Raw genomic sequence first — 21,730 nt, forward strand, 5'->3', positions numbered from 1 at the left:
AACTGGTTTTCCTGATCACAGTGCTGTATACAGCTGCTGCACAAGATTAGGAAATGCAGACAAATACAAAGCGGCGGACCCGCAGAAGTGAGCACAGCGGTCACCGCCACCCGGGAAGTAAGAGCCCTCACACGGAGGACCTAACCACGTGCGGACAAAGGGCTCAACACGCGTCCATCGTCGAGTCCTCACACGAGTCCCGGCATACGGACTTCATGACTCCCACATCACAGGCGAAGACCCAGCAGCCCAAGGGGTGGCAAGGGGCCAACTGATTTGCACAAGGACACAGGTCCTTAAATAGTTTATTTTCCTCACACACTGCTGCCTTTTTAAAAACAAAGAGAAAAGCTGAGGTTGTGGTAGATGCTAATTCTGTCTTGACTTGTTTCCATTCACCATCATAGCATCAGCATCCTCTCCCCCACCAAAAACAACCTGCAGACGTGCTGACTGAATATACTCAACCCAATCCCCCAGTTGTGGACAATGGGAGTCTATAACCAGCCTTCATGCCAGTGCTTTCTCCAGTGGACCTCTATGGCTGCCTGCTCTGGCAGAATCGGGACCAAACGGCTCCCCAGGTGCGCACAGATCTGTTCTGCTGGGTCTCAGCTTGGCCTGGGTGCCCAAGAGGGTCCGGACCAGAGGTCTGGGCTGCTTCTACACCCATCCATGTACTGAGAACAGCATGACGGGTCTTCAGATTAAAGTGATTTGAGCACCAGCATGTGCCACCAAAAAACAAGCAGTGGAGTCACTGAGCAGCAGTCCTCAGTGGCTCAGAAGTAGAGACCGATGTGGAAGGAAGAGATCAATTCACGTCTCAGCCGTCCCATCTGGAGATGACGGCTCCAGGCTCACAGAGCCCAGGAGTCCTACAGGTACACTGGAAGATGTTTCCAAACACACTGATTCATGACAAGGACAAGGGGGTCAGCGAAGTAACTCAGAGAGACTGGGAAACTCGGAGCAGACGTCACTTCAGGAGATTCTCGAGGCTCATTACCTTTGCTGCGTAACTCCACATTTCAATCCGGTCATTGAGACGTTTTTTGCACTCCGGTTGTAACCTCACCCGCTTATCCTCCAGGGCCTCCATAAGGCAGGACATTTCTGTGCAAGGAAAGGGGTAAGAAGAGTCTGAAGATGTACAGAAGAGAGATTTCAGTAAGGCTGGGGAGAAGGGTACCTACCACCAGGGAATTCGGATCCAGAGGCTACCCAAAGTGAAATCCCTTCAAGGACACTTAACCTAAGAGCTCACATGGAGAAGAATGTCTAAGGCTGGCTCTCCGGACTCTCTCTTAAAACCTCTTGATTCTCAGAGGACACACGTGGATCAGAAAGAGCCGTACCCCTGCCCAGGTTCCACGTCACACAAGACCTGACCTCGGAGCCCACTGCGGCCACTCGGAAAGCTGTCGGAGCCGTTCGCCGGGCAAGGCAGGAAGAGGGCCGTGATAATGACCTTAACTTTTGCCCCCCTGGTAAGTAGCTCAGCTTTCTCTTGCCAAACCTTTACCTCTGGTCAGGGCTGTACCAGCGTACACGTGCAGATCGCTCCTAAACTCACTTTTCACAAAGCATCAACCAGGCCCCCAGGGGTGCTGTCTACGGTTGAGCTGCAGCTACAGAACAGAGTCGCTGTAACTGATGTCTCCGCAGGATCTCTGCTCCTCCCGAGACAGCTCAGAAAGGGCTAGAGTGAACACAGCGACTTACGACGCCCTCGGCCAGGGGTGATGGCTGCACAGTGGTGTTTAATGTCTAGGGCACAAGCTGTATGAAGAACCGGGTCCACGAAGATGTCTGCTTTGCTTTCCTTCAGCATGTTTAACACTTCCTAAGGCAAGAAGATCACAGAGAGCACTCTTATAGAGGACACACGGCGAATCTGTTGTCCGTAAATACTTCATGCACAAACAAGTCAAGGAGGGAAGGTTAAGCCAACAGCGGCTACTCGGAGACTGCTGACAACGTGGTGAGGGCGCAAAGAACAGAGATTGTTCGCATCCAATTTAATTCAATAAATGTAATTTGGGGGCCGAGTGTATGCAGAGCTGTTTGCTAAACAAAGCAGGGCAATATTAACATCAGAATCGGGTTTTGGCATTCTGGTATACCATATTATTAAATACTAAGTGTTAGTGTTTACACTGACTTAAAGCAGTTCTTTTGTTTCTACAGAACTCTGTAGATGTGAAACCTGAAAATCAGAGTAATAAGCTATATTAAAATTCCGAAACAGAAAAGCACATTTGTAAAATGTCTCACTTTGTCTACATTACCCTCAAAAGGAAAAAAAGAATTGACAGCACCTAACTTCTACTGTGAGAACAATTCTTATCGGAGTTTAAAGATGTTCTGAACAACAGAAAGACAAACATAACTGAAATCAACTTGGCAGACACTGTTATTAATGATGAGATTGCAGCAGATAGACAGTCCAGAAATACCTTCTTCTGTAAAAATCAGTTTGCTCTCAATAGACTGTAAGACAACAATAAAAGCGAAGCAAGAAAAAAAAAACAAACAACTATTGTTCAAAAAGTCCTCCCTGAAGTTAAATGAAATCATTTGATGAAATAAATGTTTGCAGGAAAATACGTGGATTTGGCATTCAAGCAACTCCTACCATTCTTCAGACCATGTGGAGTCAGAAACATTATTAGCAGATGAAAATATTTGCACACAATATTCACACTGATTCAACAATATTATTGAAACACTTTTCCAAAAAGAGATAAAGTTTTTTAAAAAAGATCAAATATACATTATTTTGCTTATCAATTTCATAAGACAATGTATGTTAACTATCATATTTTGATAAAATTTTTTATGTGATGTTTCTGAAATGAGCTAGATTTTTAGTTTCATTAACTTTTATGAATGTAGTACCCTTACTGGTATATTGGAATTGACATTTTACTTCGGCATAGCACTTAAACATTGGTTTAGTCATGGAGACGAGACATATTCACAACTAATTAGCAGGTGTGTAAGAATATTTAAGTTACAGGCAATTAAGGGTCAAAAGCCCAATGAGTTTGGTAAGAGGAATGGACAGAATTCCTGGAAGGCAGGTTTCGATTTTACCACCGAGATGCACAGTCTATAGCTTTCAGAGGAAGAAAAGGAAGAGGAGAGAAAAGCAAGCAACAGAAAACGGAGATTGACGGTAGTAGTCACCTTTTTACAGCCTTCTGTCTTGATTTTAAGCAGGTTGACCTTGAGGCACTCCTCTACCTGGCCGGTCTGCTCCTGGGCTGCTGCTTCTTCGGCGCACAGGCTGGCGATCTGCTCGGGACACACGGAGAGCACAGGGCAGCCCTGCTCGCGCTGGGCTCCTGGGCCTCTGCGTCATGCAGACTCACGGACCTCCCACAAGCGTGCCCTGGGGGCCTCTCAAACGGGTCCCTGGTGGCTTTCGCTCCCCTCCCACCACACGGCGGGCCAGGCTCTGTTCTCCTTCACAAGGACTGGCACAGAGCCGAAAAACCCATCAACGTGAAGATACTTCATGCTGTCAACCTCCAGGCCTGAGTCAGACTGTCCCAGGCCTGGTCACAAAGACTGCTCCCTGATTCCTCAAGAGGAAGGTCAGATGGCCAAGTAAAATCCTAAAAGCAAATGCCTGACATTCACAGAGCTTCAGGGTAAACCGAGCTGCATAACTTGGAAACACAAACGAAGGGGTCCTGACACATAGCCTACAGCGCAGATTAAAAATGTAGCCTTCTTTTGGATAGCTTTATGGGTAAGCTTCTTTGAAATACCTTTAAAACTCATATCCATAAAACTGATGTATGGTGAGCAAAGTTCTCAACATGGCCTTTTCCAGCCAGGAAGTCAATTTCCAAGAATAGGCCCTTCATCAGAGGTATTTATTACAGGAGCACTTCCATTTTTCTGGCACGTGTTGGGTGTGTTTTGGGTTTACCATCAGAATAAGGAGAGGGAAGACCAAATGAGACATAGACAGATGTAATAAAATTCATGTTCCATAGAGAAATATGGAGTCAAAACTGAACAGTGGGAGGACTAAGGCCAAGTCAAATTCAGTGTTACAAGGAACCAGGAGCTCAGACAATGGAGAGCCTAGAATCCTGGATTCAGGGCTGAAGGGAAAGAGTAAAGAACTTATCTCCAATAAAACCCTCCTGACCAGCTCTGTTCACAGAGAGTTCCGTACCCAAACCCTACCTCATCCGAGCAGTGGAGCTGGAGCTGGGGGTCGAGTCGGTAATCCAGAGCAGACTCCTGGATGATAACCCGGATCTGGTCTTCACAGTCTGAAGAGAGGCGCTACGTGTGACAAGGAGAGTACGTCAGCCTATCAGAACATGTTAGCTTTCCACTGGGGCCCTGGCTCGGGGAAGATGTGAGAACAGTCTTGGGGAACGCGGCAGTCAGCTAAGGACCTCCACAGAAAATGCCGTTGGAACTAGTGGAGGCCTCGTGCGAAGCCCAAGGCAGTGTACCTGGTCTGCGTATCTCAGCTTGAGGCAAGAGATGACTTGGCCTTCTAACTCTGAATCGTCCTTGGCCTTAGTCAGGACCCCATGACAGAATTTGGGGATGTCGGCTTTGCAGGCTCTCCTCAGCACGGGGTTCAAGCGGTAATCTAGAAGGCAGGAGCAAGCGCACGGTGAAGCGCTCCACCTGGACGCTCAGACGCCTTGAGACCCCCTTACCCAAAGGGGCAGATTATGTCAGCGACCATCAAGACACCATTGTTTTTTAACCCAGGAAATGTTTCATGGGCTCCTTCACTACACTGTTTTATTTCATTATTTACTTCTTTTTATTTGTTTTATTTACCTCCCTGTGGCTTGGAGGACCTTAGTTCCCTGACCAGGGGATGAACCTGGGCCACAAGAGTGAGAGCGAGGAGCCTAACCACTAGCCTGCCAGGCAGCTCCTTCATGACGCTATTTTAAATCCTCAACATAACGCGGTGGAAGGGCAGATACGGAGAATCCTACTCCCCAGCAGCTCTGCAGGGTCTACTGAGACCAACATGCTAAGCAGTCCTCACAAAAATCATGCAGACATCAGTACCCTTCCCCATAATATACATATTCAAAACCACTGAATATCCAACTCAATTTGACCATTAAGTTACAAGGTCTTGCAACTTCGAGATTAAATGTCTCTGTTCTGAAACAGGTCACCCATGCATTCTCCTGCCACATGCACGAAGTTTTATTCAACCCCCAGGCTCTTTCAAAGAACTCCAGCCCTAATTTGTTTTGGATGCCCTGTAACGGCGGGTTCCCTGTGTTTTCAGCTTCCCCTTCCCCATGACTCTGTGTTCCTCTGGATACTCTTCAGGGAAGAAGTCATTTTGCTTATTACATCCAGACTCTTAGCAGCCACAGGCGCCACAGCACCTTCAGTTTAATCAGGCAAGCATATGCCCACTGCGCGCCTCTCAAGCTCCACCCTGTGGGACCAGGGAAGCCAGGGTGGCACCTGTGTTCTGGGTGATCTGGCGCTTGGTTATCATCTGCTTGCATTTGGGATCCATCAATTCACTGTTTTTATTTTGCTTCAAACACTGCAACATAGTTTTAGAATCTGCTTCTGGACAGAATCTCTGCAAAAAAACAAAATTTTATAAAAGTAGTTAAATGTGGCAGTTAACACCATATTTATCACTCTTACATCTTCTAGGGAGCTTACGACAGAACCTAAAGGTATCACTTGGGACAAAAGAAACAGCAAGCCTGAATAAGCACCCAGCCTTCAGATCCCTTTTATCTCTTCTCTACTATACTTCTCCCATTTCTTTCTACTTCCTGTTTTTTATTTTGCATAGGACTGATTCCCTATTTACATGGCTATGCTACATTACACGGCATCTCATGAGCTTACTTACATACTGTTGACGTATGAATGTAACGTTGGGCTACGTGACCATGCAGCCCTCAAACCATATCTACCCAACTCCAATGGGAAACTCAGGAATGACCCACCAAACAATGTGAGCAGGGATGTGGGGAAATGACCTTTCTGGTTCATTCTCCTAACAAATCCTGTGGAGCCAGATCTTGTACACTTGCTAGTGTCCCTGAAGTCAGAGATTCACTCTGACTAGTGATAAACTCATCTCTATCTGCTAATCCACCATCTGTTAATTATAGTCCACTGGTCTTAATATGGGGATGTGGGTTGGTGATTGATTTTTTTTTTTTTTTTATAAAAGGCATAAAAATTCTTAGAAAGATCTCTCAAATCACAACCTGATATTTCCATTTTTACAGAGGGCTCAATTCTTCCAGACCCACCTAAAGAGACTTCTTACTTTCACAATTTTCTTTAGAGTTTGTCTGACAGGGTGAGAAGTATCGCTTTATTTTAAAGGGAAGCTGAAACAAGGGGTTAGCACTTTGATCTCTTTGTACGCATGCACAGATCCAGGAATGACATCTCGTCACCCCTGATGCAGGGGACGTTCACTGGAGACGCAAAAGAGCCAAAAGAACTTGTAGACCAAAACAGCCATCGATGGCGGTAGACAGACGGCAGTGGACAGGACATCTGATGGTGGCTTTTCCGTAGGCCTCCACCAACCACCTCAAAACTCACCACATATTCAGCGGGCCTCGATGTTCTTGTGTCTCAGGTCAAAGTGAGGTCAGTCATTGTGGCTTAGTGGTTCTCAAACTGGAGCTGCCTTGGAACCCGTGGGTACTTGTGAAAACAGAAGCCACCACCTGCAGAGCCTGACTCAAGAGGCCAGGCGGGGCCTGAGAGTCCAGGTTCCCAGGTGGTGCTGGTGCTGCAGGTCTAGGGGCCAGAGTTCGAGAACCATGGCCGTAGCTCTACAGCACGGGCTGGCGCTGGAAGACTGTGCGCCTTCACTGTGCAGGGAAAGGCGCTCGTGCTGCTGTCTCTGTGGCCCTGGCCCTGGGGCCCTCACCTGTATCGTCTGCTTGCAGACGCGCGTGAGCGTGTAGTCTTCCGTGGCCCTGGCCCTGGAGCCCTCACCTGTATCGTCTGCTTGCAGACTCGCGTGAGTGTGTAGTCTTCCGTGGCCCTGGCCCTAGAGCCCTCACCTTTATCATCTGCTTGCAGACTCGCGTGAGCGTGTAGTCTCTGTGGCCCTGGCCCTAGAGCCCTCACCTGTATCGTCTGCTTGCAGACGCGCGTGAGCGTGTAGTCTCTGTGGCCCTGGCCCTAGAGCCCTCACCTGTATCGTCTGCTTGCAGACGCGCGTGAGCGTGTAGTCTTCCGTGGCCCTGGCCCTAGAGCCCTCACCTGTATCGTCTGCTTGCAGACTCGCGTGAGTGTGTAGTCTTCTGTGACCCTGGCCCTAGGGCCCTCACCTTTATCATCTGCTTGCAGACGCGCGTGAGCGTGTAGTCTTCCGTGGCCCTGGCCCTAGAGCCCTCACCTTTATCATCTGCTTGCAGACTCGCGTGAGCGTGTAGTCTCTGTGGCCCTGGCCCTAGTGCCCTCACCTTTATCATCTGCTTGCAGACTCGCATGAGTGTGTAGTCTAGTTCTGGGTCCATCATCTCCGTCTCCTGCAGCTTAAACACTTTCTGGTGGCAACGAGGGCTCAGCTGCTTCTTGTTTTCTTTTAGACATTCAATAATCTAAGGCATAAGAATTATGGACAAGTTAAGGGGTGGATCAGGGATTGATAATCCACGTTTCCCGACTAACGCATTCAGTTCTTAGTGCATCCCTCATTTTTCTATCCGGGCATCTTCCATTCCTAATTCCTAGGTAACAGGAATCGGGATTTCCTCACAAAGGAGAATTAGATTTACGGATCCTCAACCTCAGGGATAGAGGCAAACCAAATGTATAAAAATGATGGATGACGAGCAGGCGGCACTGGAAGTCTGTGGGGAAGGAAACCCTCTCAAGATTCCTGGTTTCTTCTCCCTTCCAGGGTTGTTTCTTGTAAGATTTCTTTTGGAGCATACATCAGGCTCTCTGCCTTTCCCTGCAGCAATAACCCTGACTCAACAGTAGGCACAAGCCAGGAAGTTCAGCTCAACTCATCATTTATCATATGGGAATAGAGCATTAGATGCCAGGTATGAACCAGACCCAACCCTTGCCCCTGAAGGGTGAGGGTTAAGGATGCTGGCAGAGACTCCAAGTCAAGGACTGGCGCCATCAGAAAACGCACAGAGCAAGGAAGCTTTCAGCCGAGAGCCTCGGGAGAGACAGCAGGTCTGTCAACACCTTGACTTCAGGGATCAGGCCTCGAGACTGTGAAAGAATAAATTTGGTTTAAACCTGGTTTGTGGAAATCTGGCAGCTCTACAAAAGTAACATTCAGACGTAAGATTGACAGTGGACCTCTCATCAGAAGCTGCAGGGCTTTCTTTGGTGGGCCAGAGGTTAAGACTCTACACTACCCGTGAGGGGGTGCAGGTTCAATCCCCGGTCAAGAAACTAAGATCCCAAAGGCTGTGTGCATGGCACGGCTTAAAAAACAAAAACCAAACAAAACAAGAAACAAAACTATGCATAAAAGAGTATGGAGTGAAATAAAGTACTGTAAGACAAAAAAAAATCCATCAACCTAGCATTCTATATCCAGCAAACCTGTTTTTCAAAAACAAAGACAGAAAAAAAAAAAATGAAGACAGACTTTCTCACACAAGCAAAAACTGAGGCAATTCATTATCCATACATACAGCTTTCAAAAAAAAGTTAAAAAAAGAAGTTCTTCAGGCAGAAGGGAAAACATACATAGGTCAAAACCTTGGATCTACATAAAGAAAGGAAGAGCATTAGAAAAGGAAAAAAAATAAAATTTTTCTTATTTTTAGCTGATTTAACTGATAACAGCCTAGTAACAATGTACTGGGGGATCATGGCATATGCATTAAAAAGTGAATAATGTCAAAAGGGATGGGCAGAAGGAACTGTAAGTGCTCTCTATTAAAATACATACATTGGGGGAAAAAAAAGAAAAGAAATGACAAAATCCAACTGGTGGTCTCTCTGAAGAGCAGAATGGAAAGCCTAAAATGATAAATTACCAATCTGGGAAACAGAACTGAAGAACGACCTGAGTGTAGTATACAGAGAGAAAGAAAGGAAAAACGTGGAAGAGAAATGGACATGGAGGACAGATTCAGATGTTCCAAATGTCTAAGAGGAGTTCCAGGAGGAAGAATAAGGGAATTTTTGAAAGAACAATGTCTGAGAATTTCCTTGAACTGAAGTAAGACATGAATTCTGAGACTGAGGCAACAAGGATAATAAAAACAAAACCCAGATCTAACTACAGCACAGTGAAATTACAGATCATTAAAGACACAGAGAAAACTCAGAGGTAGATTAACCACACAGAGCTGAGAATCAGACTGACACTGGTCTTTGCATTGCCCGCAGCAGATACTGGAAGACAACGAGGCCATCATCTCTGAGGCTGAAGCACTGTGGCAATGCCACGAGCCACAAGAGGTAGGCCCGGCATCAGAAGAACACTGAAACAAAAGCACTTCACTGCATCTCATTCCTGGTGATTCTGGCTAGGGCCCTGTTCTGTGAATTAGAGGGGAAAACAAAAAAAGCTCCCACGGTGGTTATGTGACCTCCAGTTAAGAACTTCTGTGCAATGGGACCAAATGGGAGAAAAACGAATTTTGGAGGTGCAGAGTGTTGGGAAAGCTATAGACAGGAGGAGGCGCTGGAAGGGTCACTGGGAGTTTACTAGGCAGGCAAGGTGGGGAGGACAAGGTAACCAGAGAGAAGGAAGAGAATGAATCGCTGGCAAAGAGGAATGAAGGTGAGCAAAAGTACTCTGCTTGAGGTGGCTTAAGAAGGGATGATCAGGCAGGACAGGATGGGACCTATCCTACCGCAGAAAATTATTAAAAAGATACCTTCATACTACTTTCACCATCAAATAATAAAACCCCAAAAGTTACCTGCGCGTTGCCATACTGCACAGTGGAACAGTGGTTCCTGATGTCACCTTTGCAGGCTTCGTACAGATCTGGTTCCAGGCGGATGTCCTCTGTCTGTATGAGAGAGCCAGCATGGGAAAGTGAGCTTACTCTGCGCTGGTGACATCAACTGCTCTACCCATTTGTTGACTTGACCTCGTCTGGTGCCCATATCTGCCATCCAGTTAGGCGGCAGCAGGGGCCACCGCGATAATGGGAGGAGGGCTGAGTCTCAGTCTGGCCACTATCTAGCTCCCCGGCCTTGGACTTTCTTTGCAAAATGAAATGCTGCCATTCTACTCTGGCCCCTTCACAGGACTGCTGTGAGATGAAATAAGGTAGTATGATGTGGAAACCACTTTGAAAGCTAAAATCATATGGAAGTAGGATTCTACTTTTATTCTTATTATTTTATTGAAAGAGCCACGTTCACATTAGGGACCCAAAGTTTCTATTATAAAAGGATGCATAGGCCAGCTCCACTTAAAACGCAATTACCACTGAATTACCACCTCTACATGTGGAAACCTGGTCATGCAACTTTGGGGATATTAGTGTTCTCTCGTGTTCATTACTACTTTCTGCTTCGAATGAGTCTTCTCAAGAAGACTCTTGAGAGTCTCTTGGACTGCAAGGAGATCAAACCAGTCAATCCTAAAGGAAATCAGTCCTGAAAGATAATCAGTCCTGAATATTCACTGGAAGGACTGATGCTGAAGCTGACACTCCAGTACTTTGGCCACCTGATGCGAAGAACTGACTCACTGGAAAAGACCCTGACGCTGGGAAAGACTGAAGGCAGGAGGAGAAGGGGACAACAGAGGATGAGATGGCTGGATGGCATCACTGACTCAATGGACATGAGTTTGAGCAAGCTCCGGGAGTTGGTGATGGACAGGGAGGCCTGGAGTGCTGCAGTCCACAGGGTCGCAAAGAGTCAGACACGACTGAGCGACTGAACTGAACTGAGGTGAGATAAATACGATTCAAAATACAAAACATAAAATTAATACATATTTTTAGCTGTCTTAACATGGCTTGGGCCTCACCTCAAAAGTAAAGTGGAAGGTGTCCTCTCACAGTGTACACTGGGCGCCTCCCCAACACCCACCTTGATCATAAGTAAGCTCATCAGTGAGTGCCCCCTGACGGGGGACAGGCCACAGATCTCAAACTACACAATCCGATCGGAGAGGAGGGCCTCTGTTTCATGCGGGGTCAGTTTTCTCGTTTCTGTTTCCTGCTGGAGACCAGTATTGGAGCAGGTGGCCCGGGTGTTGCGGGCAGCCACTGTGCAGCCATGAGGGAAACCAGCCTTAATGACGACGCTGGTGCCCAAGGACAGCAGAGCACGAAGGGAGAGACCTCGACCCTTGAGGACATTACTGATGCAATGACCGGCATCACACGCTCACAGCTTGTCTTACTTACATCTGGGCTTCCAGTTACATGTGGTAAAAAATATTTAATCATGTTAAAAAAAAAAAGGGAAATGAGAAGCTGTCCTCTGGTAAAACTTTAGCACACAGCTTGAAGTCTTAACCATCACGCTTGTGGCTAAAATCTTCCCATTTGCCCTCGCCCTTCACCCAGCTCTCTAAACCCTGCCCTGTGGTTCCTGGGACCAGAGGCTGTGCTCCCAGGCATTACCATCTCCAGCTCCTCCACCCGTAGCTGCTTGCGGCACTTCAGGGACACCCTGTGTTCCTTGACTTCCTGGAGAGTGTCGTTGCGCACTGTGGTGCTCAGGCAGATCACCACGTCCACCCTGCGTGGAAAGAAGAGGCCTGAACTGGGCTGGAGCCACAGAGAAGCAGACAGCCGAGACCTGGGCTGGGGCAGGGGCCACACCAGCCCTCCAGGGCCCATGTACCCCTTTACCATGTTCTGAATGCCTTTCCTGTTAAGTCTCACTGTGTTTTCAGAGCGCTCAATGCAGCAATTTGACTGTACACGTCACAAACACTGGGCCCCAGCCCAAATGCCGACAACATGCCTGGCTGGTGGGGAGCCCACAGAGGGGACGTGTGTGCAAGGACAGTTTACCACTTGTCAAATACATGTGACCAGAGGGGAATGCTACTCCACTCTCAACTCTGGACAGTGTCTTTGCTACACTGTGAAAATATACTCTGAAAAGGATAGAAACCTAAGCAAAAATGGGAACCTGGTTTATCTGAGGGGAAATGCGTTCCAGAAGTTCACTTCTGCGAAGAGCAGCATAGAACTTGGGAAGCCATGCTATCCAAGCTCATCGTTCTCCTCATTAGGACCTGGTTCCTAGATGAATGAAGTGTTGGTTTCTTTACTACTCTCTCACTCACTGAAGGCCTGTGTGGCTTCCCTGAGAGATGATGCAATGGGATGATGCCCGAGGACATCAGCTAACCTCCTCTCCACACTGCAACCTGCTCACCTAAGTACACAAAGCTCTATCTGCTTCATCAGTTAGGCGGTCTGCACGGGGAAATGAAACAATGCTCCTTTAGGCCACAGTCTCCCCACTTCAGAACTACCGCCAGGTGTGGCTCTCGGCTGCCACAGAGAGGCTCTGTCCAGGCAGCCTGGGTCCCGGCCCTAACACCAAGGGGGTGTGCAGGGGGTCACCCTCCCAGACGGTGGCCGGCTGTAACACCAAGGGGGTGTGTAGGAAGTCTCCCTCCCAGACGGGGTCTGGCCGTAACACCAAGGAAGTGTGCAGGGGGTCACCCTCCCAGACAGGGTCCGGCTGTAACACCAAAGGGGTATGCAGGAGGTTACCCTCCCAGACGGGGCTCGGCCGTAACACCAAGGGGGTGTGCAGGAGGCTACCCTCCCAGACAGGGTCCGGCTGTAACACCAAAGGGGTGTGGAGGAGGTTACCCTCCCAGACGGGGCTCGGCTGTAACACCAAGGGGGTGTGCAGGAGGTCACCCTCCCACACGGGGCTCGGCCGTAACACCAAGGGGGTGTGCAGGAGGTCACCCTCCCACACGGGGCTTGGCCGTAACACCAAGGGGGTGTGCAGGAGGTCACCCTCCCAGACGGGGCTCGGCTGTAACACCAAGGGGGTGTGCAGGAGGTCACCCTCCCACACGGGGCTCGGCCGTAACACCAAGGGGGTGTGCAGGAGGTTACCCTCCCACACGGGGCTCAGCCGTAACACCAAGGGGGTGTGCAGGAGGTCACCCTCCCAGACGGGGCTCGGCTGTAACACCAAGGGGGTGTGCAGGAGGTTGCCCTCCCAGACGGTGGCTGGCTGCCTGACATCTCAGCTACTCATCCAGCAGCCAAGAGGGGCCAGAGCGAGGCAGAACGAATCAGTTAAAAGCTACATACTTCTTCTTTATGTTGGGGCAAAGTTTCAACACGTCCTCCTTGCAGGCCATCTTAAACTTGTAAGAGAACCGAAAATCCTTCATCTGCACCTGAACAAGAGGATGGGAAAGAAAATCAGCAGCTCTGCGGCAAGGCCTCACCCGCAGTGCCGGGCGTAACTGTGCTCACATGCTGTCTGCAGCAGCCCGCCTCCCGGCCGGCACAACCCTGTCTCCCTCAGGCTCCCTGGCTTGCGGAGCTCCCCATGGCACGCTCCCAGGAAGCACAATCTTCTGATCTTCCGCTCCCAGGCACGCCGGCTTCCAGCCACACACAGGCGGGGCCTCTCCCCAGAGGTCTCCTCGCGGCGTGCTGCCTCACTTCCTTGACGCTTCCATTCAAACACCTCCTTCTCGAGTCCTCTTTCTGCATAACCCTGCAGGCCTTACGCTGCTTTATTTTTCTTCACAAACTCAGCTGAAACTATACGCTTATATGTAAATGTGTTTTTGCGTTTCTCTCACCAGAATGCACCCAGACGGCCGAGGGCAGGGTGTGTCTATTCTGCCCCGTCTCCCAGTGCCCGCAGTCCAGAGGCCCTGAGAAGCACTCGAGGAAGCAGTCAGGGAGGCTAGTGCCCCAAGAAGAGGTTGGTTTTACAAAGATGACTAGATCTCATCCTCCTGGCAAGGAAGTGCTTGCTTTATTAGAAACACGTCACTTAGGCCTGGGGTAACTACGAAGACTATGGTTTAATCTTCTTATTCAAATGCCAGACCTGGGTAGCATGATTTAAAAGAAAGAAAGGCTTAGATCCTAGTGTACTGATACCCATCTGAGCTGCTGCACTAAACAGGTATTTGGAAAAAATGATTTTTCACTGAAGAGGTGCTCTGATGTCCTGAAAGAGGAATAGGTTCAACAGCCTAATCACTGGAGACAAGAAGGACGTGCCGGGCACTACTGACCAGCTGGAAGTGGGTGACTCCGACGGCGCACTTCTCGTTCATATCCTTCTGGTGTTTGTTCTGAATCAGACACTCCATCAGGTCCCCAGAGTCTATCTGGTTATCTGCCACATCCTGGGGAAGGCAGAGCACACTTAACACTTCATCTGTAACCATTCTCGAACACACCCCGCACCCCAGCCCAGGCAAAAATGCAAACGTGACTGTTTCTAGAGCCATTACAAATAAGGCACACCAGAGATTATGTGCAAACAAGCCTGAGAAGTGAGGGACCAATGCTCAGTGAGAGGAGATTTACACAGCCAGTTGCCTGCACGAAGCTCCAATAAAAACGTGTGCTATGCAGTTCTTTTAACTCCTCTCCTTATATGGAGCGGGCGGCAGGCTTGGGGGTAACATCTAACATTGTCTCCTGGCTGTCAAGGCTCCTATGGATCCTGAGCATGCTTCACTCCCACAATTCAGGTAGCTCAGTGGGTCATAAAGTAACAGAATTCCCTCAACAGCAGGTAGGAGACAGCTGAAAGGGGAGAGACACCCCACTGTTAACAAATCTTGGTGGTGTGTATTGAAGGCAACTCAGTCCTGCCAAGGGGGTTCCCCCTTCTCCTCCCCTTACAAAGGGCATCTTGCAAGGGCTTCTAACCACCTCTCTGGCCGTCCACGAGGGGTCAGCAAACAGGGTTTCCCAGGGTGGCGGACTCCTCCTGACTCCTCCTGATGTTGTTTACATTTTCAACTTTAACTTGTTAAAGTTGGTTATCACTCAGGAATAATGTGGGCATTGTAAGTCCAATGCACGTGGGGGCCAGAGCCCTAGTGAAATTGGTTCTAACCCATGTTCCTCCAGATGTCACTTACATGGCAGAAGTTCTGAATGATGGGCTCACAGGCTCTCATCAGCAAGGCTTCTATTTGAATATCCTGTAGAAAATTAAAACATGAGTAATTCTGCTTTAGAAAGGGCCAGGGGTGGGGGAAGGAGCTGTTTCTTTCTCTGCGTCAGTGTCATCTGATGGGTAAATAACCCATTAAGTGCGCTTGGGAGCTTTCCCAGCATTTCAGTGAGTGCCTCAGCATGAACAGAGGTGCTACGCTCCTCCTCTAATGTTCCTTCACAGCACTGTGGAAGGCGAGTTTTCCAGAGGCAGATGCCCCTTGCGCTTGAACAAGAGGGAAGGCAGGATTAAGAGCAGTGGGGAGAAAAAAAATTTACAAATAATACTAGAGTATGTAAAGCCTTTGGAGTTTCTCCCCAGAGCCAAGTAGTTCAAAATGAAAACAGGAGTAACTGACATCTATCACCCTGCCATCAGACCAGATGACAAACCGCTGCCTTTTGGGAACACACACTAACCGCCTTCTAGGGCAGTAACTGCTGTGCAGCACCAGCTGCTGAAATAACATTGTCCTTTAAAGAGCTGCACACCCCAGAATGTCCTCATTAGCCCACAAGGATGATGGGAATAAGACAGAAGCTGACAGGAGATAAAAGAAGGCAGCACGCTTCTGAAAAATAGAAGTGAAAAAAAAAAAGACCCTGAGAAATATAATTTTATATATTTTATATATTGCCCATTTTGACAACTTGAATAGTTCTAAAAGGCTAATGATAAAACAGCCCTGATGTCTGGCCCTACAAAACAACTTAAGCATTTTTAACTGCCTCCCTTTCAATGATAATCTCTGTATTTTGAAATAGTATGCCTATGCTTAGAAGCTTTTTTAAATCTCACTTTTTATATTTTAGTGGGTTTTAGGATGGAACAAAGAAAAACACATGTAATCAGTCTTCCACGTTTAACTGCAAATTCCAGGCTTTTATTTCAGTGAACACATATTACCAAATGATCTAACTGAAAGAGCTGAAGGATGACAGAATAGGAGTGCTTGGGCTATCCTTGAATGTGGCTAATACTGGTCTAGTCACTGTGTTAATTCCAATTTATGAAGCAGATCAAAAGGCTAAATGCTGGAGAAACGAGGAAAGGGGTTCAGGAAGCATCACAATACTCTTTTTGATAAAGCAAGCAGGCAATCTGACAAGGTTGCTTTTGTTCTACAGAGAAGCTGCTCTCTCAAGAGTCTAGAAACAGCAGAACTAAGAAGGAAAGAAAGGCTGCTGGCAGGGCACTTTCCTTCCACTAGCTGCAAACTGCGTACCTCAGATTCTAACTCAGTGAGGTTGCCGACTATGTCTCTGCACTCCACAGCTAAGTCATCGAGATGATCCTGGAGGCACTCAAGCTCCTGCAAAGACAAGACAAGCTCTTAGCATGTTAATTATACCAACGATCAAAGGGAGATGAGATAACAGTGTCCACTTCCTTTACAGAGGTCTCCTCTTTTTAAAATGACTTCACTGAACAAAATGCTAAAGCTTTACTTGATTCCCCCAATTGGGATTGTTGAAAAGATAATGAATGATTTGACGTATCAGGGAGGTTAAGAGGGTCAAAGAAGTACAGCAACCATGCCAATCCTTCAGAAGGCCAAACTGGTAAGGCCACAAAGAGTCAACGTTCAGGTGTTCTCAGAGTCTGAAGATCTTATAGGCCTTCATTCCATTCCGTGAACACCCTGCTAATCTGTACTTTCATGATAATCACTGGACAAAATATACAGTGCAAGAGATGGCGTATTTTAAGACTCCTCACGGGCAAAGCAGCCTGGGGGCACAGGGTCTAAAACACAGTAGAGAATGAATAGGTCCTGCAAATCAAACCTGGGACTCTAGCCCTTGCCCGCATGAAAGGATCCTCTGAGGGCACCTGCACAACAGGTGAGCACTGGAGCTTGAGTAACTAAACGCTATCTTACTTGGGGGCTGAGCTGGAGCTACCTTGCAACACCAGTCTATTATTACACCTAGAGGCTTTACGTTTTACATTTAGCTTACTTTCCCAAAGCACACGAACAGCTATTTCTCAGCAAAGGGCTCTGTTAAAGGATTAAGTTTAACTTCCTGACTATTCTGCAAGAATCTGTTTTGGAATCAGAATGGAAGGGGAGGAGAAGGACTGCAGGAATTATACAAGAGTCAGAAAGGGAGTGAAGGGGTGGGGGACCCTAAAGGAAAATGCATAAAACTTTTGGGAGGAGATAAATGCCTAAAGGGAAAATTCCATTTGTAAACTCATTTCCTAAGTTTAACTCAATAGTGATGGGCTGTAAAGCTTTCTCACTGTTACTTTACAGAGGGTATGAAAGGAAACTGTTTCGTGGGACTCCATATGACCACATCCCTTGTTTCATTAGACATAGGCAGCAGAAAGCTAAATTATATGGCATTTTCTAACAATAAACTCGACAGAACTACAGCAGGCCCAGGAAACAGACGGCCAAAAATGATATTCCCAGGCCAACAGATCTGAGGAGGCGTCATGTTGCTTTAAAAAACTGTCCAGTTCCTGCATATGTGACTTTTTACTAGTTTAATCCCAGAGGGTGTTTTGGAACTGTTCATGCCTCGTTCTAGTATTAACGGGGCTTTAAACTAGCAGCTGCTTCGCACTGCTGGGTTCCTTCACCTAGAGATGAAAGATAAGCCATCTTCCCACTTATTGTGCTGGATGCAGTAACATATCTTACCTATCTTTTTTTTTTTTTTTAACTAGGCACAAGATCCTAACAAGCCACTTAGAGCACGTACCTGATTCTTGGGACTAGTCCTCTTCTACACTTTCCTGAAGAGGTTATATAATAAAATGTAACAAGTACCTGGCTAGGGTTATGAGCTCTGAGCAAGAAAGTCAATACACTTCATTTCTCTGAACATCAGTTGTATCAATTACTAAGTGGAAAATATAATTCCATTCCTACATCTCTTTTAGATCTGTGGTAGGGCAAGCACATACACTATTCATGCATATCAGTATTTACCTATCAGTGTAAATATTTATACCCTGTATATATTTATACCCTGCCTTCCCTCAAAAGGACTGGACGTACCTTATAAAAGAAAAAAAAAAAAGCAAGATAAAATAAATTAAAAATAAGTTAAAAAAAAAGGGAAACTTTAAGGAAAGTGGAATGAAGCCAGTAGCAAGTCAGTACACAAAATGCCTACAACAAAATCTTATACGCTTGCTAAAGGAAGGCTATATCTTTGGCTCAAGGCTTTTCAAGAGGCAACACAAGGAGAGAAAACAATCAGTTATAAAATGTAATAACTGTAACATTAAACCAAACTAGCTGCTTAGGAGAAGTACAATTACAGAGACCAAAGGGAACCTTTTCCTCAGGATTTCTTATAGAGAGAACAATGAATAACATAACAAATCCCTCTGTGAAGTCCGTGGAGATGGATTTCACGGTGCCTAGTCCACGTAAATGCTCGTCGGGACCAGCATTACTGTTGTCACCATGGGATAAACAGGTCACTTTGCCACCTACCTGCCCCGTCTCTGTTTTCTCACTGCACCATTTCCCCAGATCGATCAGGCACTTGTCTTGGAGGGCGGGGTCCAACTTAACATCCATGGCACGCTGGTGGAGGATCCTCTGGACTTCAGCCCGGCATTCCCGTGAGAGCTATATGAGAAATAAGCCGCAAAATACTAACCGAACGACACGAGATATAGAAAAATCTATCATCAGAAAACTGATACATCTTTACAGTTATGTGAACCAAACTCTGTATCTCATCTCTTCCAGAAGAAAAATTAAATGTTCTAGGAGGCTTCTGAACACCTTTACCTCTTGGAATGCGATGATACATTCAGCATTTTCTAAAATATTGTATGAAACACTATCCTTTTCTCAGAGGATCCTGATAAATGTGAGCTAGGACCAAGTCACTACGCTGTACACATGAAACATATAATACTGTAAGTCAAATGTCGATTAGAATGTGAAAGGGATCTGTCTGGATAAGGTGGGGAGTTTTTTTGTTTAGCTAAACTAATGTGCCACGACTCTGTGAACGTGGAGTAGAATGCTGGTCCTGATTTAAGAGAGAATAAACAGTATGGGACGGGCAGGCAGCAAATGTTGCCAAGCATACACAAATTTCCCAACAAGAGGTAGCACTCTGGGCAGAGGAATACCAGGAGTGGGTGAGGAGGCTGCAGCGCCCCCAGTGCACCTGGGGGAGGCCTCATCAGTACAGGCATTATGGGTCCTTCCGCCAAGCGCAGACGCCTAACAGCCCTTTACGTCTTGGGTAAGAGCTTCTAATGGGTCTTTAAAGCTACATAAAATTAGGGTGGCAGAATCTGTCTACTTGTCTATTTAGATTTTGGTAACATAAAGAAAAACCAGAAATGTCCTCTCACTTTGTTAAAAACATAAAATCAGATGGGAAGAAGGTGGTAGAATAACTCTATGTACAGTCACTGAATGAAGAACCTTCAAGTAATGAAGTAACCCTCTTCGCCAGATACACTGACAGTTGTTCTAGGAGGAACAAGAATCACAACAGTTTGTAGCAAACGAATTAAACAAACGACCGACAGGAAGAAATGGAGTCAGCGTCGAATGCATACCCTCCTGCCCTGCTCCTCAGTGCGGTAGGCATGGCGGTATAAGCAGGAGAACACGGCTCCGGGAGGCATGAGTTCACTGGTTTCATTCCAACCGTGGGTGTGGCAAAGACGCGATGCATCTCCCTGGCACTTGCGGTACAAGACAGGGTCCAGCCTGTAGGGTTAAGGGTTCAGAGACAGTTAGTCTTTCTGTGCCTTTCCTCCCAATGACTTGCTAAGGGGTTTCGCAAGGTGCTTGTCTGCATACCGGTCGACAATCATTTCCAGGGTACTGGAGAAAGCAGGTAAGCACAAGTATATTTCTGAATTCTGTTCTTCGAGAACACACAGTAGTCAGTCTGGAGAAGTTTAACCCTTAAAACAGAAGATTTAAGTTCTGCCTCAAAGATGGTATCTTGCAGTGTAAGGCACACGACGTTACAATGACAGACTCGGCATTCACATGCCCTGGCTGAAAGGAGACAACGAGGGCTGTAGCGATCACCAGGCACTTGGCAACTTTTCCTGAACACTTTTTTCCAAGTGTGAGTATAATTCAATCCTACTTGCTATACTAGATTCATCAAGATCAGAAAAGGACAAGATGAATAATCTACTCAAGTTCCTTTCTAGCAGTTTCCTACGCGAGGTAAGGCAGTTACATTTTTAGTGTACCTGTACATGCTTACCAATCTAAAAACCTTTTCTGACAGTTAATTCTGACTCTGGAGACAGTGAGTTAGGTGATGAGCCAGATGCATCTCCAAATCAGACCAGTGGATATTTCATTCTGTCTACATGGTAATGTCAAATTTGAGGGAGCGCTACTTAATGGGAGGAAAAAGGCTAATATTTAATAAGCAGCTTTAAAGACTGTGAAGCACAGGGTGGGAGGTGGGAGGGATGTTCCAGAGGGAGGGGACGTACAAACACCTATGCCTGATTCACGCTGATGTGTGGCAGAAACCAACACAATATTATAAAGCAATTGTCTTCCAATTAAAAGTATGAAGACTGTGAAGCATCTTTTGATCATGGACGAAGGAATCACAGAAAAGAAAAAAACCAAAAGACATTAGAAACCAAAACCCAAGACATAATTTTTAAGGTAATAGACTCAGTTAGCTCTTTGCTACTTCAGTTTAGACGGCATGAGTAAGCATGAGGAAATCCCCACCCCACTTTCTGAAGTCCTTTCAGGAGCTAACTTGAGGAAACAAGAACACACTGAGTCTTCAAACAATCTCTTTTCAGTAAAGTATGGGGGTAAAACATATATTAATCACCAGGAAAAAAAAAAAATGACCAAAGCACAGCAGCTAAAAACAACTGAATCAGGAAGCAGCTCAACTTGAGGGGCAGGAAGAGCAGCCTGGTCCAGAGGCGGGAAGGGAAAATAAGGTGTGGGAAGAGTGAGAGGCTGCAGCCAACACAACAGTTATTCTGACTGTGACAGAGTCTTTCAGTTCACCTCCCTCCCTGCTTGTCTGGTTAACAGGATGAGAAGACAATCAAGTTGCCATTTATTGATAAGAGCTTCTTAAGATAGGATAAATTTAATGACTTTGAATTAGTCACAGAAATAAAGTAAAATCCCATACCCAAGACAAATCAATAAAAATTAAAAATCACTACTCTCTTCTTAGAGATGTATTCGAAGATGCTTCTGCTGCTCCACAGGTGCCCAAGTTCTTTCCAGATGGATGTCTGTGATATCAGAAACACCTGGCCCTGCCTGCCAACGTAGTAATTAATGGGGACACGGGGACAGACCTGCAGGGGCTGTCTCTCCCTTTAGATACTGTTCTGAAAGCAAGAAAGAGGTTTTTCTGGAGATCAGAGTGCCAGCTATCCCACAACTCAACAAAAACAAATTACTAGTGATCATTTAAAAAAACAAACGTGAAGGACAGTGGCTATCCAGGAGAACAGGCAGAGCCTACGCTTCTTACGGCTTCAGAACACTCACTTCCAATCTCGGGAGATGAAATACTGTAGCTCTAAGAGGCGGTGTTCACAGTCCTCCACCATTTTCTCTGTGTATAAATGTTCCATCAGGCACGAGAGGATCCTG

General features: G+C 46.7%; 1 protein-coding gene across 1 annotated transcript in view; it reads right to left on the bottom strand.

Annotated features, from left to right (window-relative positions):
- Positions 1 to 21,730, bottom strand: part of GLG1 (golgi glycoprotein 1) — a 117,993-nt gene that overhangs the window by 5,026 nt on the left and 91,237 nt on the right. Inside the window, exons 10-25 of the mRNA XM_052655251.1 lie at positions 21,626 to 21,727; positions 19,678 to 19,831; positions 18,587 to 18,724; positions 16,355 to 16,441; positions 15,053 to 15,115; positions 14,192 to 14,305; positions 13,245 to 13,333; positions 11,577 to 11,694; positions 9,909 to 10,001; positions 7,470 to 7,607; positions 5,479 to 5,602; positions 4,485 to 4,627; positions 4,207 to 4,308; positions 3,193 to 3,300; positions 1,726 to 1,846; positions 1,010 to 1,116 (exon numbers count right to left, since the gene is read on the bottom strand). Of these exons, the coding sequence (XP_052511211.1) occupies positions 1,010 to 1,116; positions 1,726 to 1,846; positions 3,193 to 3,300; positions 4,207 to 4,308; positions 4,485 to 4,627; positions 5,479 to 5,602; positions 7,470 to 7,607; positions 9,909 to 10,001; positions 11,577 to 11,694; positions 13,245 to 13,333; positions 14,192 to 14,305; positions 15,053 to 15,115; positions 16,355 to 16,441; positions 18,587 to 18,724; positions 19,678 to 19,831; positions 21,626 to 21,727 (1,801 nt within the window). The remainder of the gene's footprint in view (positions 1 to 1,009; positions 1,117 to 1,725; positions 1,847 to 3,192; positions 3,301 to 4,206; positions 4,309 to 4,484; positions 4,628 to 5,478; positions 5,603 to 7,469; positions 7,608 to 9,908; positions 10,002 to 11,576; positions 11,695 to 13,244; positions 13,334 to 14,191; positions 14,306 to 15,052; positions 15,116 to 16,354; positions 16,442 to 18,586; positions 18,725 to 19,677; positions 19,832 to 21,625; positions 21,728 to 21,730) is intronic.

Source organism: Budorcas taxicolor, chromosome 18 (assembly GCF_023091745.1).
Source record: "Budorcas taxicolor isolate Tak-1 chromosome 18, Takin1.1, whole genome shotgun sequence".
Taxonomy (NCBI): domain Eukaryota; kingdom Metazoa; phylum Chordata; class Mammalia; order Artiodactyla; family Bovidae; genus Budorcas; species Budorcas taxicolor.